The sequence below is a fragment of the Saccostrea echinata genome, unplaced genomic scaffold, assembly GCF_033153115.1.
Source record: "Saccostrea echinata isolate AGI-Se365-2 ecotype Australia unplaced genomic scaffold, CSIRO_AGI_Sech_v1 ptg000030l, whole genome shotgun sequence".
Classification (NCBI taxonomy): domain Eukaryota; kingdom Metazoa; phylum Mollusca; class Bivalvia; order Ostreida; family Ostreidae; genus Saccostrea; species Saccostrea echinata.
The window spans coordinates 2,770,297-2,797,156 of NW_026889779.1; the positions used below are offsets into that span (position 1 = coordinate 2,770,297).

Below are 26,860 nucleotides of genomic sequence, written 5' to 3' on the forward strand. Positions count from 1 at the left end.
ATGTAAAACTTTGATTCCCTACTGTGGCCCCATCCTATCCCTGGGGGCCATGATTTGAACAATTTAGAATCTACACTACCTCAGGAAGCTTCCATATAAGTTTCAGCTTTTCTGGTCCAATGTTCTTCATCAGAAGATTTTTCCCATATATCTCAATGTAAAACTTTGGTTCCCTATTGTGGCCCCACCCTAGCCTCGGGAGCCATGATTTGAACAATTTAGATTCTACACTATCTCAGGAAGCTTCCACATAAGTTTCAGCTTTTCTGGTCAAGTGGTTCTTCATCAGATCTTTTTAGTGACATCACCCTATTTTATCTTTTCTTGATTATCTCCCCTTGGAATGGGGCTTGGCCCTTCATTCTATCAATTTAAACTCCCCTTCACCAAAGGATGCTTAGTACCAACTTTGGTTAAAATTGGCCAAGTGGTTCTTGAGAAGTTGAAAATGTGAAAAGTTTACTGATGGACGATGGGTGATCAGAAAAGCTCACCCAAATATCTGTCCCATCAGAATATAAAATAGGAGGTGCACAATGGCACTATGTAATAAAGATTCTGTGAAAGCCTCAATAAATTTTATGCATTGATATAGGAGGAGTTGTCGATAAGAGATGGGTACCCCTAAGTATGCTTTAGCTTTTCAAGTGGGGGTACAATAAAGACCTTGGTTTTTACCAAAGGCATACTTTTGTTATTGGCTTCATGGAAACATTCTACATCATACTGGACGCTGATATATAAACAAATATAACTTCATAAATCTGCTGATTGGATTGTATTAAATAACAATAACACACTGGATTTTGATTCATACAATGACATCATATCCAGCACACTAATATCCTAATCATTTACAAACATTATCTTCAAGTGAAAATCTTATTTAATTTAAAATAAAATGCATGCAGTAATGGAAAAAAATCAGAATCAATATTTACAATTAACTTAATATTCATGGAATATATAATAATTTCTTATAAATATAGGTTCAAATTTTAAAATTGGTATCTTCTACAACAAAATCAAAGTTTCATATACATGTGTTTTCATATACTTATTTATCTTTAATATAATGAGTATGTAAACAATTTCAGAAAAAAAAATCATTGACATCCTTTATTTATCTAATTATATCTTTGTTTTTCAGATATTGTGATTAACTGACAATTACTGCATGTAAATAACCCACAAAATTGACCTGTAGTACACCAGTACATGTATATTTTTTTAAGATATTTTTCATCAAACAAATTAATTGGATATTTCATTTTGAAAATAATCTCTTGGAACAGTACACTTCTCAGCTCATACCTGGAAAAGTTCAATACTTTTTTTTATTACAAGGAACATAATCCGAGATCAGTTTAGTATTGTAAATATCATGTTCTCTAAAATAATACAGGTACATGCATGTGTTAACAGTTACTCTATTTGGCTAGCCCCAAATTACAATACTTAGTCATCACTTCAAACAGACGACTACATGTTTATAATTCATTAATTATTTCATAAGGATTTAGGTTTTTTCCAGTTTGACAATATCAGATTATCATGTAGCATATTTATTCTACAGAGTCCCACTGACAAAGCTGTAGGAATCCTGCTAATGTGGTACCGGTATGTTATTGATGTCTGACAAAACTGTAGGAATCCTGCTATTGTGGTACCGGTATGTTATTGATGTCTGACAAAACTGTAGGAATCCTGCTAATGTGGTACTGGTATGTTATTGATGTCTGACAAAACTGTAGGAATTCTGCTATTGTGGTACCGGTATGTAATTGATGTCTGACAAAACTGTAGGAATCCTGCTATTGTGGTACTGGTATGTTATTGATATCTGACAAGACTGTAATGTGGTACTGGTATGTCATGGCTATCTCCATATGTTCTCAAATACTTATTAATATCCATGTGGTGATTTAGATTTGTCTGGAAAAAAAAAGAAAAAAACATATATAAGATTTTTCTTTTTTAAAGACTTTTTACAACAATATGAGCTGAAATTTTTTATGTCAGAAATATTTCTTAAAAAATTAATTTTCTAAAATGAAGATTTATATATTTCTGTACTTCTGATGAAGAAGTAGAGGCTCTCAAAGAAAACTACATTATTGTTTACCTGTACAAAAATAGATTTCTTATGTACATGCTATACTTTACTTTCCTTATTTTCTTCTGATTTATTGATCACAAAGGTTCAAGTTACATGTACATGCAGAATAATGATTAATTATAATAGCACATTTTTTATAGCATTAACAATTTTATTAAAAAAACATTTTACATTGCTTCATCAATTTTAGAACAGAATTTCTGGTGATATAAATAACAATTTCATGGAAAAACAGCAGACAACAAGATGTAGTTCAACAAAGTCTCACCATAACCAACAGAACTTAGATCATTCATTAGTCAATGGATAAAATGCTTGAATTTAGCCCCCCCCCCCCCCCCCCAAATCTTTAGTTTCTCAGACCAAAAATTTCGAAATTCAATGTGGCAGACAGGTCTTTTTTTTTATGCAAGTATTACCTCTGAATAAAATGATGATATCAACCGATTCTTACTTTTTAATACTCTGATATTACATGGGTATTTCCCTTTCAATATATCAATAAAATTGATCAATGTGGCAGTGTTTGATCCAATATAGTAGTGCCTGACAAACTGAAGATTAATTTTTTTTTTTGCCTTAATGTCTAATTTTAAGAACAAAACATATTCATGAGCTTCTTATTTGGGTGTGCTAGCTTATGAAATAAATTCCATGTAATGATCCTTTATTTTATCCAAATAAATTATTTACTCAAAAATGAAGTAAATATCCCATAAAAAAGGTTTACCCTACCTAGAACAACTTTAAAATGGAGATTTCAACTATGAAGCAATTTTCAATTTTTTCCACCCCCCCTTTTTTTCAAGTCATAAATTTGATTCATGATGAGCTTTTCTTTTGACAAATCAGCCTTTTGGCCTTAATACAAGATTTTGCAAGAAAAACTTGACAACTATAATTTTTTTTTTTTTTTTTTTTTTTTTTTAGACAATCTACAACTGACAAACTTGGATATATAATTTAACCTCTTACCATTGTGACCGAGAACTAACAATATTTATAAATTAACAATGATTTCATGAAGAAGAGGAATCTGTAAGTGCAAATTTCATGCTCTTTATTTTCATTATGGTAATTAAATTAAATACAACAGAATGATTTTGCAAAGAAGAAATGAAAGCAGAACTTGATCAAGAGGCAGTTAAAAATGTTATCACATTCCCATGAAAACAATAAAGTACAGTACATTATACACAACAGTAAAAATTAGTGTTGTCAAATCGGACGATTTTTAGTAACCGGTTACTCGCTTACTTTTCCGATCGAGTAACTGGTTACTCGGATGATTTTTTCATTACAGTTACATGTACCATATCTATTATTTATCTCATCCTTTACCTATCAGTAGAAATAAAACAAATGTACTGCGTATGAACTATTTACAATTACAAACTCAAACACATACACAATATCTTCAAAGAATTTTGATTTTAGATGTCAATCAAAACGAACAGTTTGTTTTTGTTTAGGTAAATAATTTTATCGACACACGAAGAAAACATATATAGTCGTCAATCACCATTTTCACAATGGCTCTCGATCGTTACATTTTTCTTTTCAGCCCCTGATATATGTCGCGATCAAGGAGAATTAAAATACCCGTAATTACTGGTTGATTCGTAGAGTGTCCAGTAAATGGCTGGTTTCGGAATAATGTTTTAATCTTAGGTGATTTAACATATTTGAAGTCCCACTCGTATACAATAACTCCGATTCACATAATTTACATTTTACAGATCTCAAATCAGCTGTTCTTTTAAAATACTTCAAAGCTTTATATGTCTGTGGCGGCATCTTATTAAATTATGCTCCTCCTTTGACTAGCACAGGCATAAATGAGGTAATTATAACTCAGGTCTTCAAATTTTTTATACCCCTGGCAATCAAAGCTATCAATTATATAAAGTGTGAAAACTAATCAAAACAAATCAATCTTATTTGTGAACCACTAGATCAAGTCTAATGGTAAATAATTTTAGGTAAATGTGTCATTAAACATTTATAAACAATATAACATTTATTTTCTACGTATTTACTATGTAAAATGTATTTTTATCCGAGTAACCGAATAGCAGTTTTACTAACCGATACTCATATCGTTCGATGGTTAACCGGGTACTCGTTGACAACACTAGTAAAAATCATTGCTGATATCGTGTATTAATTGACTTGCAGTAAAAAGAGACGTTTGACTGTGGTTTCTACAGCTTAATATTTGATTATATTTCAGTGTAAGCACTCAAGTATCTATCCCTTCATTTTGCAATTATATTCAGGTGGACATATGAAAAGATTGGGAAAGATGGGTGTTTTTGGCATGAAACAGCAGGAATAGTGTGTATGAATCATTCACAGTTTAAATGTCCAATCGAGCAGACAATTTGGAAAGCTAAACATAATTGTAAAAACTTTATGAAAGTTATACACATAGGAAAATCTTATATTAATCAATACATTGAAATACCTTGTCAAAAAATTGAGGTAATTAAGTTAACTTATAATAACAGTTATGATATCAAAGTATCACTTCACATTATTAATAAACACCTATAAGGTATGGTAATATGGTATACTGGCGGATGCAAACGACAAACAACTTGACTGTTAAACAAAAAATAAAAGCTCCATAAAAGGATTGAACCAAAACTGATTGATACCTCCCCTCAACGGAGAGATAACATATACCAGTGTGGTATCGCTGGTATTAAAACGACTATGAAGCAGCACATTTATGTATGATTTTTTGGAAAAATTTCTTTTTTGGTGTCTCTGGGTCTTCTCTCCATTTTTCAGAAATGTTTGCTCATTTCTCTGAGTTAAAAAGCACACATATAACATTTTCAAAATCACAGAGCATTGACCCAGAGATAGCAAATTTAAAGAAAACACTTTAAACAAGAGGCCCATGGGCCACAACACTCACCTGAGTACCTTTAGCCCTGCTGTTCAGCATCAGATTTTTTTCCCAAATATACATGTATTTCTATGTATTTTTGATTGTCTTTTGAGGCCCCACCCTATGCTTAGGGGCCATGATTTGAAAATAAATGAATCTATACTAAGAGAGGATGCATCCACATTAATATGATTCATCATGGCTTTGCTGTTCTTGGGAAGGGAGGTTTTACAAATTTTTCCCTATATAATCCCAATTGTGGCCCCATCCTACCCCTGGGGACCATGATTTGAACAATTTACAATCTACATTACCTCAGTAAGCTTTCACCTGAGTTTCATCTTTTCTGGTCTTGTGGTTGTTGAGAAAAAAAAATTTTAAGGACAGACAATACAAACAAAAAAAATGGATGTCTGGATAGGTATATATTTTTTGACTTATTTTGGTTGTAAATGATTAGAATAATAAATTTCTAAAATATTAAGAAAATGTAAACTTTCTACGATGCTTAAAATTCCACCTTTCTACAACCACCCTTTTAATCTATTCAACTTTTTGTCACTTAAAATCCAATTATTGTGAAAATTTGAATGAAAAATAAAAATCTATGCAGTTAAACTTATTCATTTTACTTATACAAACATGCTTAAAGTTGTTATTTTCAAGATTTTTGATAACAGTTTGTTTGTATCATCTGTCCTTAAAGGTTTTCCCTATATATTTCAATATAAAACCATGATTCCTTATTATGGCCCATCTGACCCTGGAGGACCATGATCTGAACTATTTACAATCGTCACTAATTTAGCTTTCAAATTAATTTAATCTCTTCTGGTCTAGTAGTTCTTGAGATGAAGATTTGTCCTATATATTTCAATTTTCAATTGAATCTGAACAATTTAAATTCTACACTACCTTAAGAAGCTTTCACATAACTTTCAGATTTTCTGGCCCAGTGGTTCTCTTGGAAGTGGGCTTGGTCCTTCATTTTAAAAATTAAGAATCCCCTTTACCCTTGGATACTTTGTACCAGCTTTGGTTTAAATTGGCCCTGTGGTTCTCATGAAAAAGTTGAAAATGTGAAAAGTTTACAGACGGATGGACAGACTGATGGACGGACGGACCCTGGACAACTGGTGATCAGAAAAGCTCACTTAAGCTTTCAGCTCAGGTGAACTAAGAAGTAACATTTTGTACCAAATGACTCATCTAGCCATATTTAACAAACCAAATCACAATATTTGTAAAATATTTCCCTTTCCTACATCACAAGAACCTGATACATCGATAGATTGCTAAAATATCCTGTGACAGGTCAATGAAATTTTTACTTCTCAAGTGCACCAAGATTCCTGCCAAATCCAAATCAAATGTTTGCATTCTGTTTTTGTTTGTGTGTGTCTCTTGATTTTGCTTTGTTTGCAATTTTTAAGAAAAAATTTGCAGATTTTTTTTTATGTGACAGTTGTGCAATATGCAGAACAAGATACACAATATCCTATCTAGGGTTAGTGTTACATAAAATGAAGTCAATGTGGCAACAGATTATGACCCTAAGACATAGAATTGACAGAAGCACCAGACAAGGACATTACCTGAGTATTGGCTGTTGTTGAAGGGATGGTGCAGAAGAGAACTGCTAGTGTATGGGGGGTACAGCCCTGTAACGCCATCAGAAAGCAAAGCGTGGGTTAGACATTATACAGCAGCATCAATTAACAGTCACTGGCTAGATGATATCTCTTGTGTCTCAATATGCTTGTTAGAAATACATATAGGCAACTGATGCTCTTATTATTTAAAGTTTTAAGACATAGAGAAAAGCAAAGTGCAAAGAAAGTAAGATTTAATCACCAGGCTTAGTATCTAGTAATTTAGAAATAAATCAGCTTTTGTATGACTACTTGAATCAAGATTTCTTGAAATACATGTACTTTGCAGTATTGATTTTAAACAAGTAATCTTATTTACATACATGTATCATGCAATGGTACTTAGTGATTTTCTCTTTTCTTAAATGTCTTTACACATGTTACTGTTACCCTATTTTCAATAAATAATATGTGTTGTTTTGAGAACCAAGTGATATAAATTTACGGTGAGATATGAGTGTTCACCTGAAAGTTTTGTTAACCAGCTGTGCAGTAACAAAAACACACAGATTTATGTAACGATAAACTTCTGATACACTTACAATATTAGACTGTGCACTTGCTACATGTATAACCAGGTATGATAAACACTTTTGATAAATACAGGTGAACTCTTACCTGGATGAGGTTGTCTTGTCTGAAGTAGGGGATTCGGCATGCCAGGTAATAGAGGACTGGTTGGAGGATACATACCTGGAATTTTTAATAAAACCTTATGAAATCTTATCAATTGATTGTGGAGTCAAATTTCTTTACCATACCATAACATGAATGGAAAGAACATTTTACAACAGGAAATGGATTTAAAAAAAAAACAATGAAAAATTTATGTTTCCAGTTTTACAAAAATAAATTACTTATACTATAAAAATCAATCTACAAACCACCAGGGGAGACAACTGAAGGAGGAGGTAAACTGGAGGAAGCTGCTGAATCCCTGGAAAAGTTGGAGAGTTTCAGAGTCTGGTATCCAGGAGTAGGGTTCGAGAGTGAGGGACTTATCATACCTCCAACACTGGACTTATGCTGGACAGTAATGGGGGGCACATTCCAGTTCTGTGGGGACACCCTCTGCTGGGGTGAGGATTTGTTGTACACAGAAGACGGAGAAACAGGTTTCCCTTGGTAACTGGTGGGTGAGATCTGTTTCACTTGGGAATGTGAAGAAGGTGATTTAGAGACTTGAGAATTAATCATTTGTTGGATGAGCTCAGCAGTTTTACTGTCCATTTTAGGAACTGGATTACTTGGGGACAATGAACTCTGTCCTGTTGGTTTTTGAACTTGCATAGGGGATGTTTTTGACACTGAAGACAATTTGTTTTGAGCAGCTCCCTGACCTGAGGGAGTACCTGCTGCAGGCTGGACAACTCGTGCTGTGCCTGTGGTATTGAACAGAGACTGGGCTGGCCGACTGCCTGCTGAAGCCGAGGGATACATCACTATTGTTTTTGTTTTATCACTTTTTGGTTCTGAGGTTGACACTTTAACCATTCCACTAGCATTATGCATGATATTGCTAGAAGTGTTTGATTTGTTAGCATGTGCAGGAGGTAGATTTACTCCACTTTCCATCAGAAACTTTCTATATACATCATCACTTATAGTTTGTCGCTTTGTACTGGTAGTCTGACCTGGTAAGCTTGACTGAGGTTTGCTTTGATGTGCTGGAGGTGCCATTGTTTTAACCTCTGGTTTTACAACCCCTTGATGAGAGAAAGATGGGGTCACAGGTTTTGCCTGATGGGCAGCCACTGACTGAAGCCTGTTCAGTAACTGCTGTTGAGTGTAAGATTTAGTCTCTAATGTTAAATCTTTCTTCTTGGGACTAACTTCCTGAGATTTTAATGCTTCCTCTGACAATTGTCTCTGTATCAATGATGAAGCAAAAGTCTGGAATTGTTCCATGTATGATTTGCTGCTAGCACTAGATGGATCAGATTTTTTCTTGCTGTCAGGTACTTGAGGAGTGAGTGATGCTCTAAGTATGTCATTAACCTCATGACCCCATGATTTGTCTAGGTATTTCTGATTGGCTGCTGATGAAGCCAACAGGGACAAAGCATCAGACGACATGTGCACTTCTCCAAGTTTTGATGCAGTTCCAGGCTGCGGAGAAACATTAAGTTTAGTCGCAGACTGTGGAGAAACATTTAGCTTAGTAGGTTGTTTTCCAGCATAATTATGAACAGCCAGGGGGTCAGGCTTTACTGGTTGACTGGGGATCTCTGTCTTCTCTTTGTTAGAATTTTCTTCTGCTGGGGGACGGAGAGGGGAGGATCCTGGTGCAAACTTTGAGGCAGTAGATGATGACTGTGAGTTTGGTGTGGAATGCATGGAAGAGGTTTTGTTAACGATTAAGTTTGCTTGCTTCTTCACTTTTTGTCTACAAAATGATAAATATTAATGCACATTTACAGTGTAATTTTAAATTCTTTGAATAAATAGCAGAAGATTACTTAATACAATAAATTATTTTCATGAAATCTGAGCTTTGCTCCAAAGGATATGATCATTACTTACACATTTGTCCACTGCAAATGAACTGATCTGCTCTCTTTAATAAGATTCCTAAAAGAAAGGTTTGAAGTTGCAAAGTTTCCTCTGTAAAGTTTTACTTAACATTTGACATCATTAAATAACCTTGAACAGCTATGATGTTTAAATTTCTGCCCTACCTAGTTTGCATCCATCCTTTAGGCCAGAGTGGTTTGATATCCTTGTCTAGGAACTGCTTCAGGTATTCCTCCGCTGACTGTGTCTTGGTTTTCATCAGGTCAAAGCTCTTCATCTTGATACGAACTATATCACACAGTAAAGACCTGAAACAAGTTCATTTGACACTCTTAATATTGCATTCTAATGCAGCTATTTTGTAATCTGCATTTTGATTGGCCAATACACTGGTGTTTAAGGCATTTAAACAAGCATTAATGAGAGTGAAAGCTTTTTGATTGTAATGTCATAATAGAACAATGCAAAATTATGCTGTGTGACATATTTTGCATGATAAAACTCATCAAAATAATAAGTTAACATCAAACAAAATACATCTATTGCATTAAAATAAAAATAGCTATCTTTTTTCTTGTATTTTCTCTCGTTAATGGTGATTTAACGGTTGCAAATATCCATTTTACCAGCTCCGCTTATGTGTTGCCGGTTAAACCTGGTTTGCGACCGTTTCATCAGCATAAACAGTTGCAAATAACAAATGAGAAGACAGTTATTCCCTAATTTATGTATTCCTCCAGCACTATAAAATGTGCAATAATAAAAATAGTATTTTTGAATAGCACAACTGGGTCTACTGGGTACTATTTCAATAAACCTTTACGTGATGCTGAGTGTCTACAAAACATGAAAACAATGCACTCCAAGAGCAAATAAAAACAGACATGTGATTGGTTGTTGCAAATTCAGCTGCCTAATCAAATTTCTCCATAAAAGGTACAGAGAAATATGGAAGTGTGTGAGGGTCCACAGCCTGTTGGCCTACTTGTCAACTACTTTCAATTGTCTTGTTGGATTTATCCATGATTCATCATTACAACCAACAGTTAAGCATTGAATTCTTATTATTGCATGTTATCACTCGTGTAACAGCACCTGGCCATGCTGGCAAATTGAAAACTGCATGCTAGCAAGGTACGATAATTTGTCAGTAAGGACAGGTGCTGCTATACGACCATCAACATCCAAAAATAAGAACTCAATGCTTATATTCACATTCTCTAATTTTCTTGCATTATTAATGTTTATTTTATTCATCTTTTCATCTTTTTTTTAAATTTAGCACCTTTCAGAACTGGTGTGGTTAAAAGATGTAAGAGCTGTTCTGATCATGCTGATGTGGAAAGTTAAATAACGCAAATAAATATTACGCGGGAAAAAATGACAAATTTATTTTAAACATACAATTGTCATATATTAATTATAGAGTAATTTTTTTTAAACTAAATTGAGCAAAAACAGGATACATTTTGGTGTTCCTGGTGTATTTAAAATGTATGGAGTTCCTATTGTGTATTCTACCATGCCTTGACAAGCTTTCCTTTGTGTAATAGGGGTTTGAATGTTGTAGATTTCCAATGGATTTCATAGAGGAAATTACACTGAATGTAAATATGTGTATATGAAATGCTTCAATCATGTTAAAATTTAAATTATACAAATAACCCGTTCTTACCTGATACTTTCTGTCCAGATGAACTTTCTCCTGGGTCCTTTAGGTGCTCCTCTCGTACTACTCCCTGTTATATATTAAATAATGACTCCTCCTTACCTGATACTTTCTGTCCAGATGAACTTCTCCTGGGTCCTTTGGGTGCTCCTCTCTTACTACTCTCAGTTATACACTAATAATGACTTCTCCCTACCTGATAATTTCTGTCCAGATGAACTTTCTCCTGGGTCCTTTGGATGCTCCTCTCTTGCTACTCTCAGTTATATACTAAATAATGACCCCGTCCTTACCTGATACTTTCTGTCCAGATGAACTTTCTCCTGGGTCCTTTGGGTGCTCCTTTCTTACTACTCTCAGTTATACACTAAATAATGACTCCTCCCTACCTGATACTTTCTGTCCAGATGAACTTTCTCCTGGGTCCTTTAGGTGCTCCTCTCTTGCTACCCTCAGTTGTCTTTTCCTCATCGCTGTCCTCGGTGTCATTCACGCCCTCTTTAGGAGCCTGCTCCTCTTTTGTCTCCTTCTCCTCTTTTTGTCTGAAAATCACAATTTTAATTACTATATGTTAACCATAAAGGAGCTTTATGATGTCCACTCGATAAATTCTTAAGTACAAAACAGTAAATGAGATTGAAAAACTTCAATTTGGTTATTTTTCCTTAGAGGGGATTTATAGTCCATGCGATAAATTATAAAGAACAGGAAGTGTGATCCATTTTTTCTATTTTTCATTTTTCCTTGTGATTCAAAAAAAATTAGGACCAAATAAATTTAATTCAGAAATTTTAAACCCTTGGATTAAAATATTTTGAAATCTGATCCTGATTCTTGCAAATGATACAGTTGTATTCAATAAAAAAAATAACCCAGAAAGTGAAAGTGGGACAAGAAAATTCTTCCAGGATTTGTGGTTGGATATAATTTTTGACTCCATGCCAAAGGTTCAGGGATAGAAAATACACAACTCCTTAGAAAATAACAAACCATGGAAGATCCTGAATTTATCATTCCTGTGGCATTTTATACAAAGTTACCTGGGAAGAATTAATTAAATTCCCTTGTTGAGTAGAAGATTTTACACCTCCAATTATTTACTATTCAGTGGAACATATTTTAGTTCTTAATAAATGAAAAATTAGTCTCCCTTTGCTAGTCTTACTTTTGTAAAAAGGCTTGGTAGTCTTGCTCATGTCTTGCCTGTAGTGCAGGCATCATTCCATTTATGGCTGAAATTAGAGTAGAATATACAAGTCAAACCCATGCTATATGCTTTAAGTGGTGCTGTAACTTCTTATGGTAGCCCTTTCAATACAGCTTCTCATTTTATCAAACTTAATTTGCTGATATAATTAACCTTCTCTGAGTTTTTGCACTGGTTCCTTAAGCTGATCATCCTGTTCAGACTGCTGCAGTTTCTTGGCTCGTTTTAACAGGGTATCTTTGGAACAGGGCAGGAAAGCAGCCAGATGGCTGAAGATACTGGACCTCTGACCACAGCTACCCCAACGTCGGGAGCCTGTCTCCACACTGAAAGGCCAAACAATAGGAGGCTCAAAAATATAAAATAATCATAAATCACATTTCAGAATGATGGTTGTCACTTACTCTAGGAGCATACTGTTAACTTCCTTGGTAAAAAATTTGCATTTTCCCTCTTGAGAAGTTTTAGCAGCCTGAAATGCAAGAAACTTTTAAATTCTTTCTGAATTACAGTGTAATAACTTCTTGGAAAAGAACCTTATTTTGTTGGAAGACAATGACATTTGCTTTTTTTGTTTTTGGTACTGACCTGCTTCAGTTTTTGGATGGTTTCCTCCAATTCTTTAGGCATGTCAAGGGGAAGCTTAGGTGCTGTGGCTTCATCAATGACTTTCTCATCCTTGCTGTTAGAATCATCTTTGAAGGGATTATCTATCATGGATTCTATATTCTTGTCAGAAGCAGCCATGGCAATGACAGAGTCGATGACAGCACCAATCCTTTCATCGTAAGACTGGGCATCCTGGGAGGAATCATCGTTAGAAGAGGGACTAATGAGATCCAGGTCAAGACTTGTTCCATTGGTCTGGCTAACTGACATATCCCCCTGCTGTTTTAGAAGTTCTGCCACTGTCGCCTTCTTCCTGTAAACAGCAGATTTCATATGATTTTCTTGATTGAGGGGTTGTGCTTTTGACTACATCTACTCCATGTAATTTAAAAAGTCTACTTTTTTGCAATTTTGAATGTTGAACTGCGGAAAACACCATGCGTGTCTCTCCATATTATTTTTTGATTTGTTTCTTGTTTGTGTGATTCATTTCATGTAGTAATTATCTTATTTCAGGATTTAATTAATTCAGTTAAATTATCATATTTATTTCTTTACGTTTTATCCACATGGAGTTATTTACATGAATCAGTATTTCTTGTGGTCAGGGCCATATTGGATTTCATTGGTTGTTTAGTTTCCCTCTCTTTTGGTTTTTACTAATTACTATTTTTGAGATTTTGGTCTGATCGGAAGCAGACATCTTGGCTTCTTGATATTTCTTTGTTTATTCATATTGACTGAATTATGACATGACCAAGACAGGACTAAATGTAAGTTTACTTTTACTAATTTCATTATCTCTATATAATTGTTTATTTGCTAAATTCCCAAATACAGTCAAACCTTGTTATCTCTAACCTGATGGGACTGAGAAAATACTTTGAGATATCCAGGGTAAAATACATAAGGAATAAGCGATTGGGACTTCCCAGGGATTTTTTTAGGGTCTCTCTGGGGCCGAAATTCGGCCCCATTCCCAATGCTGAAAAGTGCATGTTTTTCCCAAAATCATACCTTAAAATTCCCAATATGAAAAAAAAGTATTAGGTTGTAAATTATTAAAATAAAATTATGACAAAAAGGTGTTTATGTTCTCTATGTACGATGTACCAGCCATCCGAGGACTTTCGAGAAGTTATTCGGAATACTCCGGATGTTTGCATGCATACTTTTTAAAGTGGGATCGATGTTTAAAAATTAAAGTCGGGATCGTTATCTGAAAAATAAACGTGCATCATGCTCATGTCAGTCTCTCCAGTTTGCTTAGGACGGTAATTTTCAGGCTGTGTTGAATCGCTCTTATTCTTATAAACTGGTCAAACAATACTGATTAACCACTCATCTGGAACAAATCCACTATTAAATGTTATTTGAAAGAACTTCTTGCATAAAGGTAATAAAGATGACGAATAAATATGTTCATTTACAATGTTATCATACCCTGCAGCTTTGCCATTTTTAAGCTTCTGAATTTCAACAGCTGCTATTATTTCGTATCACTAAAGCTGGTTTAAGCCAGCTTCATACTACATGTATAAAAAAAAGAAAAATTACTAAATATTTGACTTTTGCTTGTTTTTTCCTATTTATTTGTATGAAGATATTTTTCCCAATTTCAACCAAATATCGCTATTTTTCCCAATCTTGACGGCCCCGGCCCCTGGAATCAAAGGGTAAAAATATCCCTGCTTCCAAATCACATCGACATCACCATGGTATTCGAGATATCAGTGTTTGAGATACCGAAGTTCAACTATAATAACATTCTAATATAAAGTATGAAATTCAATGTTCAGTCTTTGTGATTATTTTATGACTATGTAAATATTCAAAGTAATGATTGTATGTACCGGTATCAGTATATTTTATGTTTGTGAGAACAAGTGTAAAATGCAATAGAGTTATGTATTATTCATATACAGATCACTGAGTAGAGATCTTGAAATCATATGTACATATTTTGAGTGATGGCCCTATATCACATATACATGTAGATATGATGTACATATTTGAATATTCCTTATATAATTATATTATTCTGGAAAGAGCTCAGTATATTTTGATCTCATTGTTTTATTTATTCCAGAGTGTTTATACTTTGTACATATTATTAATTAAGAAAGATAACTCTTAACGTTTCATCTAATGATGTATCAGCACAATTAAAGGGAAATAACTCTTGATTAGACCATGCTATATGGCAAGTCAAGTATTGTTATTAAAAACTTATTGTTGTTATTTTAATTTCAGAGCTGTGATACTGATATTTGCTGAAATTAAATATACATATATATATCTACATCTACAACATGGTGTTTATTCTTTATCATCCCATATCGAACCACATTTCATTTGCTACACTTAGTAATGAACTTAAACATTGATTTAGTTCAAGTAACAAAAAAGTGCAGTTATTGAGCTTATATGAAACCACTAAATAGAATGTGTATCCCGTATTACATTCAATGTACCCTAGTACTCCGTCACCAGGGTCCTCTACAGTATGCCAACGTATAAAATACAATATTTTTCCCCAGTTTAGTTTTTCTGTCCCTTTTTCTTACATTTGTAAACATAAAATTTAAAATAGTATTAAGGCCTAAAAAATTAATAACTTGGTTCTCAGGCCAGTTTTCTCAAAAATAAATCCGGGAAGGAGGCTGTTCTTTTTGAATCTGTTAACTTGGTGGCTGTATTTGCAATTTTTAACTGGGCCAAAAGTCTGGATCATCTTGATGTTTGTCAAATGTTTTACTGAAGGGAGTATCTAAACTGCAGTCTGGGATTCCATTTTTTTTTTTGGCACCGTACCAGCGCAGGAGAGAAATTTTATTTCATTCATTTGAGGATAAAAATGGGTATTGCTCATTGTTAAATGAGATGCGGGCAGTCCTGAGAACCAAGTGATTAATTTTTTAAGGCCTAAATTGTGTTTTAAGAAAACTATCAACAATTGGAAAAAAAGAGTTAATATACCATATTTTTTATGTAATAATGTCACGCTAATGTTTTCTCCAAAGTGTAGTGTATTAAGACAAATGTTGACAAAAAATAAAATATGTTTAGCTGTATTCAACATGGTATATCATGTTAAAGCTTTAACATAAACCTTCATTAATTAAAATGGCTGGCGTGAAAATGAGCATGTCGATGCACATGTCGGAGATATCAATAGAATAGAGCATAAAAGAAAAGATGCTGATTTCACATAAAATAGAATAGATAAAGTGTAATTTTTATTTGTTTTTGACACATTTTTGAACTTGACTGTGACAATATCTTGGCAATATCTTGACTGTAGATTGTCAACATGCAAAAAATGATGTCACAATCTCACATTTGTTTCCCAAAAGTGACGATGTTAAGGTAGTGATGGAGCTGGGGGGTGGGGGTGGGGGGTGGGGGGTGATACACATATACATGTACTATAAATAAAAATTACTGAAATCATGACCCCTTACTTTTTGGGTTGTTTTTCTTTCTCTGTGGGGATCTTTGGTTTCTTAAATGTCTTCTCTGACTCTCCATTTAGTAACTTTTTCTTCTTCTCATTTAATAAATTTCCATCCTTTATCTTCCTCTTCTAATAAATTCAAATAAAATACAGCTCAGTATGCAGAAAATTATACTTCACTGTGTACCATTTTTAAAGAAATGTATAAATATTTTTTTTAGATTAAAAAAAAAAAAAAGAAAAGCAAAATATTTTTCTTGTCACCTGAGGCTGGTAGTTTCAATGAACAAAATCAAAAGAGAAAAACTGACCTTTTTCTTTCTATGTTCCTCGTTTTCTGATTCGGAATCAGATGCTATCATCTGTACATAACAATCATGTAAAAATGTCAACATTCAGAATTAAAAAAAATAAGGAGAAACAGCAGAATGTTTCTTTTTTTAATATCAATCTTACCCTCTTCTTCTTTTTCTTTTTAAGAAATATAAATTCATCCCCTGAGTCATCAGACACCTCCTTAAATCCGAGTTTCCCTGAGTTGATGTAAAATCCACCTAATGTGGTAGTCAGACACAATGGCACAACTTCATCATACTGCAAGGCAAAAATATCAGAGTATATACTTTTGCATGTTTGGAAATTAAATTTCACACCCCAATCCACCTTCAACTTTTTTTCTTTCCTTTTCTTTCATTATACCACCCAAATAAATTCTATTTTACATCAGGTTGCTGTTTGAAAAGCAGTTTAAAAAATTGGGAGAGAAGGGGGGGGGGTTAATTCAAAATACAATGTCAAAGACAAATTATCATTATCATTTCAAGTGTGTTGAAAATAATTCTAAAATAGTAATACTTGATGTAACAGTTTATATATACAATATACACACCGCCTCGGAGTTGTCAATAAATGGATCCTCCTGATCATATCCATCTCCCAGGTCTACTAGGTCAGTGATGCGCCCAGCTCGTTTTTTACCCTTTTTGCCAGGCTTTGGGGCCTACATTTCAAACAATAAGGTCAAATATAAAAAAGAGTGATTCTGTACATTTTCACTGAAAATTATTTTTGAACAATCAATTATTTGAGAATTTCATTATTATATAATCCCTTTTCATAATTGTGTCATGAAAATCAGTGATAGATTAAGTCTGCCTCTGTGAAAATAAAGAAAATAACAACCCCACCATTTCGAGATGAATTATTGGATAAATTTTAATCTGATTTCCAAATGGCTTTTAAAATTGTAATTAAGCTGAAACTACTGATTTATCATCGTCGACTCCTGGCTTGCAACGATGCTGATTTAATTAATGGACTAAAATACTCTGCTTAGGCTTAGCTGTCTGCAATCAGAGACATTTTCTACTTACATATTTTTCTTCAAAACTCTTTGCCAACGCAGCAATTTTTTCGTGGTCTTCGTCATCCCCAAAAGGATCATCGGGATTTGGGATTCCTCCATTTGGTGTTTTACTATCAACCTACATGCAAAAAAAAAAAAAAAATCAGATTCAATATTTAAAATGCATAAATCAGATTGACGCGGACAATATTCATTGTTCATCTAGGCCTATACTTTGTTTATAATGAATTCATAATTATAGTTTTCTGCTGAATAATTCTTTTCATCGTCAAAAGCCCATACACGATCACATTCACCCCTTCGTTAACCTAAAATTCGCGTGCAATTCCCTTAAATATTCTATTTCCCGTTCAACCTTCGCGCATGCGCGATAGCGCGCAACCCCGCCCTGACCCGCACCCCCGCTCCTCACCCCACCGCTAAGATAACTTCACCGCTCGATTAAAACCCCCCGTATACCGCAATGCGCGATAAGACCGCTCAACAATACACAACTTCACGCACCAATAGCGCTCCCCGAGTCCCGATAATTTTATCGACAGCAAAATCAATAGGCCTATAACATCTTGCAGTATTAATTTTCTCTAAATTATTACTTATCATTACATAAGTTGAACTGCAAAGATGTAGCAAAAAAACTAAATCAATCGATAAAACAGACAAAGTACATTTGCTAAATACATAAATGTGTACATGCATACTGTACACTTATCTACACCTATTTTTAGAGCATTGACCTACATGCGACCCCATATTATGGTCCATCTATTGTTTGTTAATATTTAATGTTCTAAAACTTAATCACCAATTATCTAATTCTGAGAGAAAAAATACAAAGTTCACATAATATGTTAATCTCAGAAACAAGCTTTTCTGCTGTCAGGCTAGCAGTCGACAAGAAAAATTCCATTGAGCGTAAATTGTTAATCTCTTTGTGTTTACATTCAAAATGGATCATCAAGAAATAATAAAAATATTCAAGCAAAAATCATCTTTCAGTTTAAAACAGAATTTCTTCGGAGCTTGCTATAGGAATCATCCAAAACCTAAAACGCAAACATACTGTACTAATGCATCGTAGAAGGTAGACTTGAACAGTGTTTGAAGAGCAGCAATCAGACCTGACGGTAATATTAACCTTTGTGACCTTTGATTGCACATATTTGCGCAAGCTGTGCATTATACATCATGTCCAAACTATGAACAAACCAAATGAATAAAACTCTAGAATGTTTTCAATCATTTTACACAAATCTGAACACATTGCATGAAGTGCTGTGCGTGTGTAATGGGTGAACATGGGTAGGCCTACTCTCTTTGTCAAAGGAAATCTAGTCACTCAAAATGGCGTTTTGTTGGCTAGTTATTCACTCTGTGTAACTCAGTGTTATCTATGGCTTGTTCAGCCATTTTCTTCACATATGCCATTATAAAACATGCTGGATAGCTGAAATTCGTATCAAATTTTTGGAATCCCCCCTATCAGTTGTGTAGTGAAAAGTTCAAAATAAAATTGGATAAAGTTTTCAGAATTTGATATTATTACACAAAAGTTTAGAACTAACATGTATCTTAAGGTTTTCATGAAATAAAGTAACCTACCAACTCGTTCTTCACGAGATCGGTGTAGAAAAACTCTGGACATGTTGTATCAGTTGATGGCTTTAGGGTCAATTCTAGGCGCACAGTTTTGGGGTCCTTTTTCTTTGGTTTTGCCTCCTTCGATTGTGTAACAGTCGTGAAAGACAATCTCTTAGGTTCCGCCATTCCGTCCAATTGAAGTATCCATCTGTTTATGTCTTACATTCGAGAAAAATATTTTCATCCTCCAAACGGAGCTGACAAATATAGCGCCATTTTGTTGTATCGTGACGTCACTAAACCATGACCTTCGATTTAGGCGATACTAATTTTCGAGGTAGTTTCCAGGATAACCCTCTAAAACATTTTATATACCAAGTCTTCATTCATTCAATTGTATATAAAACGTACAATTACAACTTAAACGCAAACAATCTTTTCTCAGAGAGTTGTCTTTAATGCTTTTAACGTGCGAAATAAAATGACTCAAAAGGGTCTGATCACCCCCATGAAAAGTGGAACAATCATAAACTTAGAAAACCCCTTTCTATATTTATCTGGATGGAAGGAGAGATGTTCTTTCTATCCAGATTTAACTAAAATGGTGTTTCTGATCACATAGAAACAGATTCTTATCAAATCATTTGCTTGATCAGTTATTAATTTATCTATCAAAAGAAAAAAACAATTTTTTGGGGTTTTCCCTCAAGTATATGTTTATTCAAAATATATAAAAATCTAGTGTTTTAATAATAAAATTAGGGCCAATTATTTCTCTCTTCTTAATGCTGTCCACATCAGCGGAATGTTTACAGCAGAGAATTTCTAATTTAGAACAATATTATAGGGCGATTTGTGTTCGAAAGTTAATTAATATTCATTTAAGAAAATAAAAAAAAAAGAAGAATGTGGAAGAAAAAGTCATACAATCTGTAAGCCAAATTCCAAAATAAAATTTATTGAATGTATGGTATATCTTCTTAAAAATATTTGGTTACTCATTAATCTCGCCCAAGGATCATAAAAACGATGAAGTCAAATTTTCAATCACTTGTAAAATGTTTATTAATCATTGAATCAATCTCTAAATTTGCAGATAAGAACACTTTTGTAAAGCAATATTGAATACTATTTTAATTTTGTTCTGCTTGACTTTTAAAAAAAATTTAGTGCCACATAAAGATTTTGACTTAGGCTTAAGATGTTTCATGATCCTGGAGCATGCATCTGGAAGTTTTGGTATTTCTAAATCTAAAGTATATAACACAGCCTTGAAAGGATTCTATATTGAATTAAAAAAGACTTTCATAGTCTAAGTTTAGCAGCTAGAATTAAAACATTTACCCTTTTTTTTTTTTGAACACACAATAAAACCAATTCTTTAATATAATTATGAAATATGGGATGGAAACACAATCTCATGGAAAAAACTAAATCACCACCATTTGACTCAAATAATCTCTTTATTATGAGAAGCTTCAGTTAAAATTTCCATGTGTGTTTTTGTTGTTCACAAGAAAAGTATGAATTTTGCTGTACTGTCGGAATTAGGAAGATTTCCTCTGCATTACGGTATATTAAAATCAATTATTATAATTATTGATACAGGTTTGAAAATCTGAATGAGTTTACCTACTTAAGGATACCTATATATGTAGTAAAACTATCAGGGTAATCACGAGTAGAAAGGATTCTAGAATAATTTATATGTAAATATTGGATAACAATCAGAATGTGGTCAATGTAAATTTATGAACATTATAAGAAAAAAAACCTCTGTAACAAATACATGTACTCAGAAAATTGGTTTGATAATCAAATCAAACTGATGGATGGCCCTTAAAATTAATAAAAGATGTCCTATGTTCAATCATATTACAGTTGTTACTTTTATTTTGCTCATTTAACACAGATTCAGAAATATATTACCTTGCCCAAAATGTGACAAGAGTAAAGCAATCCTGAAATATAAGACTTATAAAACATCACTCAAAGTTTTATATGAGCATTGTATTTGACCTGGTTCAACATTTAACTCTGGATTTTTTTCCATACAACAAATATAAAGGTGAATTTGTGTATTGCACCACTAAGCAGAACCATCTTGCACCGCATGGTCCAGGTAAAGGCTAGCTTCTGTGAGAATTGTCCTAAAAACTTAATGACAGGACATTCAACACCATGAACTCACCTCAATTAATAATCATTTTATACATTTTTTTTTGTTTCTTCTTTGAAGTGCAATTTGGATTAAGCAGAGCATGAGTATAGCCAGATAGAAGGAGGGGGATGACAAAATTAAGGGAAGGGAGGTGTGAAAGTATTGCTTTTTTTTTTTTTTTACTTCCACATGGCCATGCCAATTTTTCAATAATACATCTCCATCTCTCATTATTTTTTTTTTTCATTCTTTATAGAAGGAGAAGCAGATTTTTTATATATTCATATGTAAAACTTTGATCATATATTATGACTCCACCCTACTCCAGGGGGTTTAATTATTATGATGTTATGATTTGAACAAACTTCGATCTACACTACCAGAGGATGCTTCCATATAAATATGACTAATCATGGCTTTGCTGTTCTTGAGGTGAAGATTTTTAAACATTTTACCTATGCAAAACTCTGATTGCCCATTATGACCCCTACCTACTCCCAGAGGTCATGATTTGAATAAACTTCAATCTACACTTCCTGCAGACACTTTCAAATAAATATGACTATTACTCTGGTTTTGCTGTTCACGGGAAAAAGATTTTTTTTGAAAGATTTCTCCTATAAATTCCTATTAAAATCTTTTGATCCCCCATATCTGCCCCACCCTACACCCAGGGATCATGATTTGAACATATGTCAATCTATACTACCCGTTGATGCTTCCATAAAAATATGACTAAAAATCACTGCTTTGCTGGTCTTAATAAGATTTTTAAAGATATTTCCTATATATTCCTATGCATAACTTTGATTCCCTGTTGTGGCCCATCCCTACACCGGAGAGTCATGACTTGTACAAACTTATATCTACACTACCTGAGAATGATTCTGTACAAATATGACTAATTATGGTTTTGCTGTTCTTGAGATTTTTAAAGATATTTCCTATATATTCATATGTTATGTATAACTTTGATCCCCTGTGGTGGCCCCACCCTACCTCCAGAGGGTCATCATTTGAACAATCTTGAATCTACACAATCTGAGGATGCTTCTGTATTACATGTAATATGATTAATCATGTCTTTGCTGTTCTTGAGAAGATTTTTAAAGATATTTCCTATATACCAATAAAACTTTGATCCCTTTGTGGCCCCGTCCTACCCTCAGGGGTCATGATTTGAACAAACTTGATTCTACAGTATGTAATAAAGCTTTCACACAAGTTTTATCTTTTCTGGCCCAGTTCATGGTTCTTGAGTATTTTAAAAGATGCCATCAAACTTTCATGAATTCTTAATTATCTCCCCTTGAGAATGTGGCACTTCCTGTAAACAAACTTAAATCCCCTCTACCCAAGGATGCTTTGTGGCAAGTTTGGTTAAAATTGGCCCAGTAGACATAGAGAATAAGTTGAAAATGTGAAAAGTTTACAGATGGGTGCTGGATGGAGCCTCCTGCTCAGGTGAGCTAATAAATGACAATAATAAATGTACTTTAGGATCTGGAATCTTCTATTGGGTATGAATCTCTGAAGCAAGTATGAAACCCAAATGTCATGTTAATCTCTTCAAATTTTGTCCAAAACTTTACACTTAGTACTTTCTTGGACTTGATCTTCCAAACTCTGGAAGATGATAAATGGAATCATCAGTTCATATATTTACAAACATCTTAGGAGCGATATTGTGGCCAAACCCCCTGATCAGGCCTGAGGGAAAGGATCAGAAATAAGAATACCTACTTAAAAATATAACAAAGAGCTTGATTAATTTTTGGTATTAATCTATAAATATTTTCAGCAGCCTGCAATGTGTTTTAGATCCTCACCTTTACTGCAGGTCTACATCAGATAAACACATAACAATTTTACAAAATGAAGCAATTTTGTACCCCTGCTTAAAATTTTGGACTTCTTTTTGTAAGAGAAAGGTACTTTAATGTTTTAATATGAGGCCATGTTGCTCTTTTAAAAAAAGAGGCCCATGGGCCACAATGCTCACCTGCATGAGTTACTGCAGCCCTGCTTTTTTTATATCCCCTTGAAAAATTGTGACCCAATATTATGGACCCACCCTAACTCTAAGGGGTCTCTGAATCCGCACACCATTGGGATGATTTAATATAAATATGGCTAATATAGCCTTGCAGTTATGGAGAAGAATTTTTTCCCCCTGTATACACACAACAAGTTAAATTTGATCCTGATATTAGCCACCTCTACCTGGGGTCTTTAATTAAAAAAAATAAACTTACACAACATGGGCATTTGAATTAAAAAAAAATGACCATCAAACTGAATTTTTTTGGAAAATTTCAACTACCCGGTACTTATAAAATATTTTTCACTTATATCATCATATTGCACATGCATTCTAGTTTAAAATCCTGAAGTGGCAATATAATAGAAAATTGGATAAAAAAGTTTCAGATTTTTTATTAGTAAAATTTCTTTTGAAAAAAGAAAATATCATTACACCTTAAAGACTTTCTAAAATACATAATCACAAGAAATTATAGTTTTTTTTATGCTTCAAAATGGTAAAAGGGGTATAGATGATTAAACCTAGACCTTGATTGAGTATCTTCTCTTGTATATGTGAAAAAAGTTGGCTTTTTGATTGTTATTTTACATTATTTTTTTCAATTCTGGTTTGAAAAGTTTTAATATGAAAAAAATATGAAGCAATAAAATTCCTCAAAAGTCACTTTTTTGTCCGTTCAAGTCAATTCTTTAAATCTAAGCCAAACAAGGATTTTTATATACAAGTTCTCTTACAAAAACAAGATTTTGAAGTAACCCTATGTTACATTATTGTGTTGCACTCCTGACATCTGATATGTATTTTATTTAACATTGTTTTAAAAATTATAACACACAATAACCCATTCTTACTTTGTAAATCAATTTGTCGTTTTGATATTTTTCATCTTTTACGGCAGGTTTTTCATATTTTGAAGACCTTAAAACATGATTATTTGCAAAGTGTAATATATATAAATTGTATTTAAAACTATATGTGACATGATGAAAACTATTCCCTGAATTGACTGTAAAATTTCTGAAATTTGTTGAGACATAGTGCTTTGAACATCAAATAGTATCAAAAATTTTCTTCAACTTATCTTTTAGTAAAGATAGTTAAAAAGCATTGGTAATTATAAAGCAGTTTTGTTGCACTCCTGACTGCAGTAAAATTTAAAATTAAAACCATATAGCACAAAAATTCATATAGTGTTGGCAACATCAAGTGGTAATGAAATTGTGCAATATTTATAACCCAATACTTCAGTATTAAAACAGATGAAAGTATTTAAAATTCACATTTTATCTGAAATTATTCCCTATTTATGCCAAAAAAACTAGCTTAAATGTATACTTAGAAGATGAAATATACTTTATAGCATATTTTCCTTTAGAGGACGAACACAGTAACCCACTAGAAAAATTCTATTCATCATTTTTTCTTTATTTTTATTCTTATTGGATGATTTATAATTCTAACATATTTGTTGCACTCCTGACCAAAAGCATTGGGGCATTCAAAGTAGAATTGTGAAGTGAAAATTACATAAGAACTTGTTCTGTTGTTTCAGTGAAGCTGAGGAGGAATTACTTGAATTTTATGACAATTTTTTAGTGTGTTTATTTTTAATGTTCATTAAAAAAATCACAAAAAAGATAAAAACACATCTGAATTGATAAAATTGAAAAAAGAAGGATTTTTATAATAAAACTGTCAATAATTTAGTATTAAATTATACAAAAAGATCATTATTAATTAATGAATACTTCTAAGCTTGAATAGAAGTGTTTTCGACACACAATTTGAATCTTTAAAAAAATGTGTTGCACTCCTGACCATAGAAATATAGATCTGAAGCACAGCAAGATCCTGTAATTGATAAATCTATTTGGTAAAAATGTTCTTTGTGTCTTTATTTTCCAAAATAAAAATCAGAAAATCACATAATGATAATAGTTTTTTCATGCTTGGGAGCAAAACATCAAATGTTGCACTCCTGACATCATTGGGTATGCACATATACTTGACTCTCATTAATGCTGCTTGTGATTTATATAAAATTTTTAAGTTTTAAAATGTATATCAGTTATTGTTTTACACTTCGAAAATTCTCTTTTTGTCTTAATTTTCTTTCAGAATTTTACAATTGATGTTTTTTTGGCAACACTACATTTTTTCTGTTGCACTCCTGACATGGTATAACATTTTTTTAAACATCAGCCATAACCACAACTTGATTAAACGAAAGTTACTACAGTCCAAATTTAAAGCTCAATATACTTTGAATATTATCAGGAAAGTCTTTATTTTCAACATGAAGCATTATTATTTATTTCACAGATCTCCAAAAATATTGAAATTTCAAAATGTCACAAAAAGGTGTTGCACTCCTGACAATTTTAGCATCATTTTTGGGCATAACCTTTTTGTTAATTCAGATATCAATGAGATATTTGGCAGGTAGTTAGACACTACCAAAAGACAAAAGGGAACCCTTTACCTAAGTTTTATCTTTCTGTCCAGTGTTTCTTGAGAAGAAGATTTTTCTTATAGATTTCAATGTAAAAATTTGATCCCTTATTCTGGCCCATGCTAGTCTCAGGGTCCATGATTTGAACAATTTAGAATCTACATTATGTCTACAAGCTTCCAAATGAGTTTCATCTTTTCAAGTCCTGTGGTTCTTGAGAAGAAGATTTTTAAGATTTTTCCTACATATTTCTATTTAAAACTTTAATCCTTTGTTGTGGCCCCAGCCTACTGCCAGCATTCATGAATTGAACAATTTAAAATTTACATTATGGCTGGAAGCTTTCATATAAGTTTTATCTTTTCTAGTCCAGTAGTTCTTGAGAAGATTTTTCTCATGTGAGCTAAAAACTTCCTTAAATTTACACATATACTAGTAAATTCTTGGAATCAAAATGTTTGAAATACATAGGAATGCCTGTTCACATTGTCAAATTGGTTTTCAGCCAATGCAATATGAATTTCCTATTAAGGTATCCGACCCATAATAGCAATTCAATGAAACTGAACGCATAACAGATATGTATGGGTTGAAATCTCAGTATATCTAGACATATTTTTATGTTTAAGTATCAGTATGCAAGACTGAATGTGCCCTAATTTAAGAACTTGTTATGTCCTTGAAGAGTTATTTCCCTTTGCTTTTAATCATTAAAAATTAATTCTAAAAAAACCTATCTGATATATAATTAGTTTTTAATCATTTTTCTATTCCTGATGATTAAATACATCTTTCTACCACAACATTTATTGATATTCTTAATGTTTCATTTTTTTATTTTCAAAAAATTGTCCCCTTAGACTCCAATGCAATTTTCATTGATCAATTACTGCTTACATAATTAAATTTTTGAAAAATTCTCTTGGTAAATCCTTTTCTACTCTAAAATGCTTTGAATTAATATCAGAGTATTTCATATATAATGGATAGTTATGGTTAGAATATTAGGTCCTAATATGGTTGGATACTTAATATATAATAATAACCTTAATAAAATGTAAAACTTAAGACCCTATTGTAGCAAACAAGGGTCCTTGATTCAAACAAAGCTGAATACAAGAAAAGCACTA

The 26,860-nt window shown here is 32.9% G+C and overlaps 1 protein-coding gene across 2 annotated transcripts; it reads right to left on the reverse strand.

Moving 5' to 3' along the window:
• Window positions 1–994: 994 nt before the first annotated feature.
• Window positions 995–19,372, reverse strand: LOC133197106 (ubinuclein-1-like). 2 transcript variants are annotated; one of them, XM_061332950.1, is made up of 17 exons: window positions 19,095–19,372; window positions 17,500–17,610; window positions 17,016–17,126; window positions 16,583–16,720; window positions 16,438–16,488; window positions 16,134–16,255; window positions 12,649–12,982; window positions 12,465–12,532; window positions 12,214–12,386; window positions 12,019–12,085; window positions 11,243–11,395; window positions 9,349–9,492; window positions 9,194–9,241; window positions 7,555–9,056; window positions 7,289–7,363; window positions 6,614–6,679; window positions 996–1,935 (listed from the first exon to the last, which is right to left on the reverse strand). In XM_061332950.1, exons 1-17 carry the CDS (start codon window positions 19,257–19,259, stop codon window positions 1,907–1,909), a joined length of 3,357 nt encoding a protein of 1,118 aa, XP_061188934.1. In that variant the 5' UTR covers window positions 19,260–19,372; the 3' UTR covers window positions 996–1,906. The 2 variants fall into 2 exon arrangements, with proteins under 2 accessions (XP_061188935.1, XP_061188934.1); XM_061332951.1 differs by lacking the exon at window positions 6,614–6,679 and having other exon boundaries at window positions 995–1,935.
• Window positions 19,373–26,860: the final 7,488 nt, after the last annotated feature.

What these genes read in the sequence shown, in the direction of transcription:
- LOC133197106 (XM_061332950.1), bottom strand. Translation starts at nt 19,259, where the DNA reads ATGGCGGAACCTAAGAGATTGTCTTTCACGACTGTTACACAATCGAAG. An exon ending in GTTAACAGTATGCTCCTAGA is followed by an intron (nt 12,387 to 12,464) that starts GTAAGTGACAAC and finishes TTGGCCTTTCAG; the next exon opens with TGTGGAGACAGGCTCCCGAC. An exon ending in CAACAACAGCCAATACTCAG is followed by an intron (nt 1,936 to 6,613) that starts GTAATGTCCTTG and finishes TTTTTTTTCCAG; the next exon opens with ACAAATCTAAATCACCACAT.